The sequence below is a fragment of the Oncorhynchus keta genome, chromosome 22 (genome assembly GCF_023373465.1).
Source record: "Oncorhynchus keta strain PuntledgeMale-10-30-2019 chromosome 22, Oket_V2, whole genome shotgun sequence".
Lineage (NCBI taxonomy): Eukaryota > Metazoa > Chordata > Actinopteri > Salmoniformes > Salmonidae > Oncorhynchus > Oncorhynchus keta.
In genome coordinates this window covers 30,647,982-30,657,921 of record NC_068442.1, presented here as the reverse complement: position 1 = coordinate 30,657,921, position 9,940 = coordinate 30,647,982, and the positions used below count along the sequence as shown (strand labels likewise).

Here is a 9,940-nt window from a genome sequence, read left to right as displayed (position 1 = left end):
AAAATAGTAAAAATAAAGAAATGCCCTCAAATTAGTAGGTGTGTCCAAACCTTTGAGTAATACTGTTTATAAATATATAAATTATGTGTGTGTGTTATATGGTAATTGGTAACTTGTTGTTCAGGGTATGACTTGAGTAGTGTATTTGATTACAGCATGTATTGATTGTGTGTTAGAGCTTGCTGCAGTTTCTTTCTTTCACGACACTCTACCAGCCTGTGTTGGACCTGAAGACTGTCGGCAGCACCGGGAGAGGCGGGGTGGGTAAGTAAATAAGCCCATAAAGGATGCTTTGAGCCAGGCAGTGTGGAGGAGAGAAGAGGGGGTCTGTCTGAACAGTCCTGAGTCTTGTTGGAAGCTGGCTGCACTGCAGTGAGCTGGGACAGGGAGGGGGAGAGGACAGGAGAGGAGGGTGAGCTAGTGAGAGGGTAGAGGGGTCTTGAAGAGGAAAAGCAACGTCAGTCTGGGCAGCTATGTACCGAGCCAGGACAGTGTGACAGAGGAGAGGGGAGCAGGGATTTGGGCTGTGCTGCAGAGGGATGCAGAGAGGAGCTGCCACTGCAGTAGGAGAGAGAGACTGAGACAGAGAGGGGGACTGAAGGACGGGCACCAGCTAGGAGGCTACAGAGATCCATTCTTAGACATCCAACCTCTACCACATCGTGGCCTGGCTGCTTGCCCATGGGAGAGACCTGTGAGCAGGCATGGACTCCAGACCAGATGGGCAAGATTCTGCCAGGACCAGGGATGGGATCAGATCATCTGATATCCTCCTGTACATTTCTCCCTGCCTAACACCCTCAACTGCTGGCTGAGATACTGGGATCTGAGGGCCTTCATGCCCCAGGACAGTCCGGGTAGATAGAGGAGAGGGAGAGGAGGTGGGTCAGGGGAGACAGAGGATAAGGAGGAGTCGGTAGCTGTAGTTTTTTGATGAGGGACTCCTAATTTAAGTGAGTTGGAATAAAGATGTAGTGTGAGTGGGAAGCAGAACAAGGAGTGAGCTGTGCTGCAGAGTGTGGTGGAGTGGAGTGGGGCAGACCGGGAGCTGGGTGGACTGACGGACACACTGCCTGAGCTGCAAGGGTAACTCCAGAGGAGAGACGGAGCCCGAGTTGTACTCTGGGTCAGGAAGGTACGGGACAATATATACTGTGTTTTATATGTGTATGTGTGCGAGAGAACATAAAATAATTCTAAAGCATGTCTTGTGTGTAGTGTTATGTGGAGCAAATTTGTTTCCTCTCTGTGCCAATAGCCAAAACAGGATATTGGTAGTAACATTTGGCTAAAACAAACCTTCTCAGAATATATTCATGGTTATTGTATGTGAGTAGTAGAAATAGAGGGAGTATGTGGTGGGGTGAGAGTAAATCACATTCTGTTCATGGATAGATGAATGTGTCTATGTGAGTGTTGTGTGTCGGCTTGTGTCAGATTAGTACGTTAAGTGTGTGGTATAGGCTTCTGTATTTCATGGCAGAGCACAGTGGTTGGTTCCCTGAGGGTGGTGCAATGTTAGAAAGACAGACCGATAGGATCTAACGCCTCAGAATTCCATTTGAAAATGTGACCCGTGCAAGGAAAACGTTGCCTGTTTGACATTCCATGGGATCACTGGTTGACTCCAAATTTGAAGGCCCTGTTGGGTTTTGTCAGCAGACTAAAACAGGCCTTAGGGGAAGTGGTGCTACTCTAGCTGCTCATACATTCTATTTGACTAACAGTCAGCCCCAGAGTGTACAGTTACCAGCAACCTCAGTCTGCCAGAGAAGGGCTTTAGCTCTGCAACCACACACCTCTTTGTATTGGGGAATGAGAAAGATGGTCGGGGCTGTTTTTCATGATACGAGCTAGGCCACTTTGTTCCAGTGAAGATAAATTTTTTTATTTTACCCCTTTTTTCTCCCTAATTTCGTGATATCTAATTGGTAGTTACAGTCTTGTCCTATCGCTGCAACTCCCGTACGGACTCGGGAGAGGTGAAGGTCGAGACCCATGCGTCCTCTGAAACACAACCTCGCCAAGCCGCACTGCTTCTTGACACAATGCTCACTTAACCTGGAAGCTAGCCGCACCAATGTGTCAGAGGATACAACGTACAACTGGCGACCGTATCAGCGTGCATGTGCCCGGTCCGGAGGAGTCGCTAGAGCGCCATGGGAAAAGGATGACCCGGCCGGCCAAACCCTTTCCTAACCCGGATGTCGCTGGGCCAATTGTGCGCAACCTCATGGGTCTCCCAGTCGCGGCCGACTGCGACACAGCCTGTGATTGAACCAGGATTTGTTGTGACGCAGCTAGCACCGAGATGCAGTGCCTTAGACCGATACGCCACTCGGGAGGCCCATGAAGAGAAAGCTTAACGCTACAGCATACAATGACATTCTAGACGATTCTGTGCTTCCAACTTTGTGGCAACAGTTTGGGGAAGGCCCTTTCCTGTTTCAGCATGACAATGTCCCCGTGCACAAAGCCCACACAGAAGGTCCACACAGGATATTTGTTGAGATGGGTGTGAAAGAACTTGACTGGTCTATATAGAACCCTGACCTCAACCCCACCGAACACCTTTGGGTGTTCCTAATGCTCTTGTGGCTGAATGGAAGCAAGTCCCCACAGCAATGTTCCAACATCTAGTGGAAAACCTTCCCAGATGTGTGGAGGCTGTTATAACAGCAAAGGGGGGACCAACTCCGTATTAATGCCCATGATTTTGGAATGAGATTTTCTACGAGTAGGTGTCCACATACCTTTGGTCATGTATATGTTGTGAGATTGAAAGAGAGCCCTCTAGTGGGGAGTAGATGTGAATTGTTATACTGAAGATTACATAATATAATATTCTTAGTCCTGGTGACAATGTTTATATAGACATACTGTAAGCAGCTGATTATTTTTTGCATGGGAAGCAGAAAGATCTCTGGCCCACTGAGTTTATCATTGTAATTTGCAGACACTGTGCCCTGGCTCCAGAGCTTTGATTCACAGGCTTGGTGGAAAACTATGACTCTTTAAAGAAAGGCTGTGGAAGTTACAGTTAGATTGATAAATTATCAAGTTTAAACCCAGCCAGCAGGAGATTCCACACACTTGCCCCATCGCTCTCTCCCTTCACACGGTCATCCACTCCCCCTCCTTTCCTCTTTGGTTTCTCACCCCTCCCTTCCTCCCTCCTTCCCTTCTTCTGTAGTCACTGTAAAAGTGCCTGTCCCACAGCCAAAATGCTCATTCAGTCTGCACCAGCCTGCCATTACACCTGAGAATACAGTCCATTCAGTCTGCTGGAGGGAGGCATTACACCTGAGAATACCTGCCTGGGACCCACCTGGGAATAGCTACCTGTGCCTGAGCTTGGATCTCGCCTGAAAATACCTGCCAGCCTTTCCTCTGTGAATGCTGACCTGCAGCTCGCCCGAGAGCCGCTGAATTGCAAAGCAGATTCTTAATGTGAATGGGAAATCCAAGCCAGAGGAGATACATGTACTACACCAGGATATGTATGTTTAAGTCGCAGGGACAAAGCCTTGATCATGAGATGATACCCTAATCCTCCAGGTGTGAGCCAGCTATCACCTCTACCACCACAGTGAGTACTGGGCTTTGACCATTCACTACCATGGAGACTGACTACAGTATTGTTCAGATATAGCCTTAAGTGGTGATGAAGGGTTACAGTCTGTGTTGGTTAGTGCATTGTATAGTAGTGGAATGGTCTCTCTCTCTCTCTTTCTTTTTGGGGAGATGTTAATTAGAGGGTTTAGTGCAGAAAGTTATGGTGGTTATAGAATTGATTTTGTGATTGTTTTGGCGATGTGACATTTCAGAGGCTGGAATTCTATGGGTTTCTGCATCAGTGATCTATGACACTGTTCATCTTCATGATTCCTTAAAAACAGCAACAACTAACGTTACTCTTCATTTGATTTATTTATTGTTTATTCATTGGCTGTGCAGTTCAACTTGGAAGTCCTAGTTTCTACCTGAAACATGATATTTAGTCCATAGTGTTTCACATGGAGCCCCCTCTCTATTCTTTTCTTATCCTGGCTGCTAACAGCCCCCCAATGAATGTGGCTCTCTAATTAGGGTCAAACAGAGCCTGTCCCTGTCTGTCTACTTGCCTGTCATCTTCTCTATGCCCAGGGGGCATTTAGAGCATGCTGGCTGCCTCGCCCCTCATATTGCCCCCCATGGTCCATGGATCATAGACTGGCCTTCAGAGGGGAATAGTTATGTGTTGTCAGTTGACACTGAATTAATCTGCACTCACTTTCCAAAAACAATTCTAGATACAATACCATGCATGGTGGAATACATTTGGAATAATGTGATATCCTGGAAATTGAGTTTGGGTAGTGTACTACTTATTCTGGTGGAGTACCATATTTACCCTAATTACAAGTTGCTTAAATAAAATAAAATCTACATGTTATTCGTCACATACACAGTTTACAGTAGGTATAAAAGGTGCAGTGAAATGCTTATGTGCTAGCTCCCTCAATACAGTACATTAATCAGTATAAATAACCATAAAAGAGTCAAGTCAAAAATAACAAGTATTAGGAGAGGTAGTATGCATTGTAATGATTGACTTTATTTACACTGTATCTACAAATATAAAGTGGGTAGTGACTTGGTCACGCAGTAGAATAAATAATATATACACCAGGGTTGACTGTGTGTGTGTGTTACAAGTTCCTTAGTGTATTATAACATTGGAAGCGGGTCTCATAGAAACATGATGGGAGAATGTACTGTATGTGTGACAGTGCCAGGATGTAAATCCACTTGGTGAGTAGTTATTTACATTTCTGCCAGTGTTTTCCAAAGAAGTGTATGTTATGATATGAGGGCTGTGAATGAGGGCCGTCTTTCTCCAGCCGAACCGAGAGGGGTGCACAGGGAGGTAATTTAATCAATGAAAGGGGGGGAATTGTTCTCCATTCTGGCCACTCCTGAGTGTCTGCCAAGCCCTGCCTCGCCTTTAATTAAAGTCATTAATCTGGGAGGAGAGAGAGAGTCTGACTGAGTCTGAATAAGGTGAATGCACCAATTTGTAAGTCGTTCTGGATAAGAGCGTCTGCTAAATGACTTAAATGTAAATGTAAATGTAAGACTGCTGGAGATGCCAGACAGAAGTTACTCTAGCCAGTTGTTTCTGTCTGTCAGGAAAATGAAGGCCAACTGATGAACTAGGCATCATTTCCAGAGATTGTTATAAGGTTGTAAATGGCTATGCTGTTTCTCCGTGTTTATTCTACATTTTTTAGGTGAGGTCTTTCACATTCTTTCATTTGGAAAAATGTGGGTATTGCTTGAATCTTAATCTTTACTTTTTGACGTAGCCAAAAATCCCATTATTTAGTGTAATGAAGAGTGGATAGCCTGGTTAATGTATGTTTCAGAAGAGTACTGGTCGTTAAGGGTGTGACAGAAAAGACAGGAAATTACAATTACATTTACCGAAATAAGGGGGCAAATAAACATGTCTAATATGTAAACCTGTGAACTCATCATCTGCCTGTAGTTCCTAGGAGCTTATCAGGGCAAGCCTGTGTGAGCTATCCCTTGGTGTTCTCTATCACTGTATAGACAACTACTGATGTGGGCAATATAAAATAAATTCACCACTAATCAAACCCAACCACATGTATTTATACATTCAAGGCCTGGCTAAAAATGGTATTTGATAAATTCATATAAGGCATCTCAAAGTGTATTACCTGCTTTGGATTTTCTTAAACACATGTGGTTTCTTGTCTGCCTCCATCCAAACCCAGCCTGAGCTCTGTCTGTCCTCCAACATTTCTGTCTGTTCACATTCTGACTCCTTCCCCTCTCCTTTCCCCCCCAGATGCCCTCTCGCTGTAGGACTGTGCTGCATATCGTAACCACCACCCTCTTCGCCACGGTGGTCCTGTTTGGGATCCTGCTGGCCTATGTGACTGGCTATCAGTTCATCCACACAGAGCAGCACCACCTGTCCTTCGGCCTGTACGGAGCCATCCTGTCCCTGCATCTTTTCCTTCAGAGCCTGTTTGCCTTCCTGGAGCACAGACACATGCGCAGCCCCGCCCGGCCCCAGTACCTGCGGCGCTCTGTGGCCCTGTGCATCGCAGCCTACCAGGAGGACCCAGACTACCTGAGGAAGTGCCTCTGCAGCGTGCGCCGCATCTCCTTCCCCAGCCTGAAGGTGGTGCTGGTGGTGGACGGGAACAGACCGGAGGACCACTACATGATGGACATCTTCCAGGAGGTGATGGGTGGAGTGGACCAGGCTGGCAGCGTGGTGTGGAAGGGGAACTACCACAGTGACGGGGGTGGAGGGGTGGGCAGAGGGGGGACTGGAGCAGCGTCCCTGCATGCGCAGGAGGCTGCACGTGTGACCAGGCTAGTGAGAGGCTGTCGCTACTCCTGTATCATGCAGGAGTGGGGAGGGAAGAGAGAGGTGATGTACACAGCCTTCAAAGCCCTGGGAGACTCTGTGGACTATATGCAGGTAAGTCTCTTTGTGTTTAAATTTTGCATCTCTCAACGGGTCCTCTGTTCTGCTTGATATAAATAGGTAACCTTATCTCCTTGTGACTGAGTCTCCACAGACTTTGGCACAAGGCCTTGTATCGATGCTCTTCCATTACAGAGCAATATCTCAAAGCTGCGAAAACACACACACGCGCACGCACACACACATACGCACACAGAGGTAATCCCATTACTCAAAGGCCAGTCACGAACAGCATTTCCCCCCCTCCCAAGTGAGTTTTATACACTCTCAAGTGTTACATATTATAGCAACTGATTGAAATGTCTGCATTTCTCCTGGGCTTGCATTCTGTATACATAGAGCAATAATACAGTATATTACTGCATTGCCAGGGTCAAAGTTCAGTTGTTCAGCTGGATCTCTTCTGTATACTTCTTGAACAGCTGTGTGCTGTCAGGAGTCTCTAATTTCTTTCAGCTAACTTGAGTGGCACCTGATGAAACACAGGGGACCTGAATCACCTGCTGTGTCCCTAAGCCTTCATTCTTGGGTCTTTTGCAATCATTTATAAACACTTAACCACTCATTTATTAATGTAGACCACATCAGTGTGTATTGCACACATATCAACACTACAGCAATCGTAGTAAGATCAATAGATCAATGATTGTGTGATGGGATAAGCAAATTAGATTAATCCACTGTCAAAGCCAATCCCATTACCACCAACTTGGCTCCATGTCAGTTATATTATAAGGATGGAAATAATACACCTGTGTATGTGTGGCTTTGCAGGTGTGTGATTCAGACACAGTTCTGGATCCAGCGTGCACCATAGAGATGCTGAAGATTCTAGAAGAGGATGCAAAGGTCGGCGGAGTAGGTGGAGATGTTCAGGTGAGAGAATTCTTTCTCTAAGAAGACCCTTCACATTGTTGTTATTGTCATCCTTTCTAAATGTATTTACTAGTTCTACTGAATCACCAGTAACAGTTTCTCCTCACTTGTCTCTGTTTCCCTTCAGATCCTGAATAAGTATGACTCGTGGATCTCCTTCCTGAGCAGTGTTCGTTACTGGATGGCCTTCAATGTGGAGCGGGCCTGCCAGTCCTACTTTGGCTGTGTGCAGTGTATCAGTGGTCCCCTGGGCATGTACCGCAACTCCCTGCTGCAGCAGTTCCTAGAGCCCTGGTATCACCAGACCTTCCTGGGCAGCAAGTGCAGCTTTGGTGACGACCGCCACCTCACCAACCGCGTGCTGAGCTTCGGTTACAAGACCAAGTTCACAGCCCGCTCCAAGTGCCAGACTGAAACGCCAACGCGCTACCTCCGCTGGCTCAACCAGCAGACCCGCTGGAGTAAGTCCTACTTCAGAGAGTGGCTGTACAACGCCCTCTGGTTCCACAAGCACAGCCTTTGGATGACATACGAGTCTGTGGTGACGGGTTTCTTTCCCTTCTTCCTTGTTGCCACAGTGATCCACCTGTTCTACCGTGGGCGCCTGTGGAACATCCTTCTCTTCCTGTTGACAGTGCAGCTGGTTGGCATGGTGAAGGCTACCTACGCCTGCTTCCTGAGGGGCAGTCTGGTCATGATCTTCATGTCACTCTACTCCCTCCTCTACATGTCCAGCCTGCTACCAGCCAAGATCTTTGCCCTGCTCACTATCAATAAGGCTGGCTGGGGCACGTCAGGGCGGAGGAAGATTGTGGTGAACTTCATAGGGGCGGTGCCTGTTACAGTGTGGGGGGTTGTGCTGCTGGGTGGGGTTGCCTACACCATCTACTGTGAGACCCAGGAGCCCTTCAGTGAAACCGAGAAAGCGCTTCTCATCGCTGGGGTCATCCTGTACGCCTGCTACTGGCTCATTCTGCTGGTTCTTTACCTGGCGATAGTGGCCAAGCGCTGCACCAAGAGGGAGGAGCAGTACCACCTGCCGTACGCAGAGGCATAAGACATAGATCCTTGTTCAGTCCCTTGTGGTGCTGCTAGAACAACTGAGCCAGTCTGTGGCCCCACCACTCTGTCTCCATGGTGCTAAACCTCTGGGACCTATGGGGCATGAATGTGTTGTAGAATGACAATGGACGGACAGTTCTCACATTAACCTGGGAGACTTGGTTAAGTAGGTTACAAACCTTTTCTACAGCACAGAGTCGTCTACCAGTGGCCATGGTCCTTACCATGGATATAAAGCACATTATCACACATCCCGTTTGGCCATGGTGGGACAAGGTGTGGCCGGGATATACCAGAGATCATAAGAGTTATGACACGGTGTGTGTCAGTATGAAGCAATGTTGATATGTTACTTGATGCACTGAGCTGAGGGCCTTCTCTGCCGCAATCAGGAGACACAATGATCTACAGTTGTATTTTTGTCATACAAAAAGTGATAGACAATCTAACATTAATACAAACATAACTTACAAATACATTTGGTGCTGATGAACAGGCCCAGGGTAAACTTTTAGCTCGTAAGCTAATGGCTTGCAAGAGTATTGGATGAGTCAGTGAGTTTCAGTGGCCATTTTGTTCTATGGGTGCCAAATTGTATTCACATTATACTGCAGTGTTCATTACAGGATGTACTTTTCCAAGTGAGGATAATCCCACATTAATTCCATCATGTAGACTATGACCAAAGAGCACTTGTTTTTTGACATGTTGTACCATTTATACAACACAAGTACTAACTCCATTGCTGTTATTAGATGTAAATCCATAATGAGAAAATAAAAACATGATCCCATTTTATCAAGGTCAGGTGGTATTAGTGTAGGTGCTACCATGTCTAAGTTGACATGTGTTTTTTGTTGTTGGAGAATGGAGATAATGTCGTGGAAGTTTCCACTTGTGTGCTATTTAAGTTGTGTTCATATGATTTTATTAAATGAGGATTGCATAACTTGCAACTTGAAAGTGCAAACAAGACAAATGAAACAATGTTTGTTTACAGACTTGCTCAGCCTCTATCTACCAATGGTGCAGTAGGTCAATTTGAAGGTACAGTACATTTCCAGAGGTGATATAGATGTTCAAGTACAAACTGTGTGGGCCACCAGGAATATGTGTTCAGTGTTGTCTTGGCTATGAATTAGAGTTTGCTGTTGTTGGGGCTAAAAACTGCAACCTCCACATCAGTTTCACAAGGCACAAAATTGTTTGCAATTCCTTCAAGTATTGGTGGCCATGAATTGTGACCACAATATTTTGGAGTTTTTTTATACTGAAATTGGGGTTAAACAGATAAAGAGCCCCCACGAAAATGTAGTACTTTGAAGTTATTTCCTGAGTGCAATGCCAACATAAAGTTAACACCAACATAAAGTGTCTTAATAGGGCGTTGGGCCACCACGAGCCAGAAAAGCTTCAATGCACCTTGGCATAGTTTCTACAATTGTCTGGAACTCTACTGGAGGGATATGACACCATTCTTCCACGAGAAATTCC

The 9,940-nt window shown here is 46.1% G+C and overlaps 1 protein-coding gene across 1 annotated transcript; it reads left to right on the top strand.

Moving 5' to 3' along the window:
- The first annotated feature begins 3,493 nt into the window (after nt 1-3,493).
- LOC118400766 (hyaluronan synthase 3-like) lies at nt 3,494-9,232 on the top strand. The gene is made up of 4 exons (XM_035797772.1): nt 3,494-3,589; nt 5,858-6,502; nt 7,283-7,384; nt 7,512-9,232. The coding sequence occupies exons 2-4, from the start codon at nt 5,858-5,860 to the stop codon at nt 8,439-8,441; spliced, it is 1,677 nt and encodes a 558-aa protein (XP_035653665.1). The 5' UTR covers nt 3,494-3,589; the 3' UTR covers nt 8,442-9,232.
- The last annotated feature ends 708 nt before the right edge of the window (nt 9,233-9,940 follow it).

What these genes read in the sequence shown, in the direction of transcription:
- LOC118400766 (XM_035797772.1), top strand. Translation starts at nt 5,858, where the DNA reads ATGCCCTCTCGCTGTAGGACTGTGCTGCATATCGTAACCACCACCCTC. An exon ending in ACTCTGTGGACTATATGCAG is followed by an intron (nt 6,503 to 7,282) that starts GTAAGTCTCTTT and finishes GTGGCTTTGCAG; the next exon opens with GTGTGTGATTCAGACACAGT. An exon ending in GAGTAGGTGGAGATGTTCAG is followed by an intron (nt 7,385 to 7,511) that starts GTGAGAGAATTC and finishes GTTTCCCTTCAG; the next exon opens with ATCCTGAATAAGTATGACTC.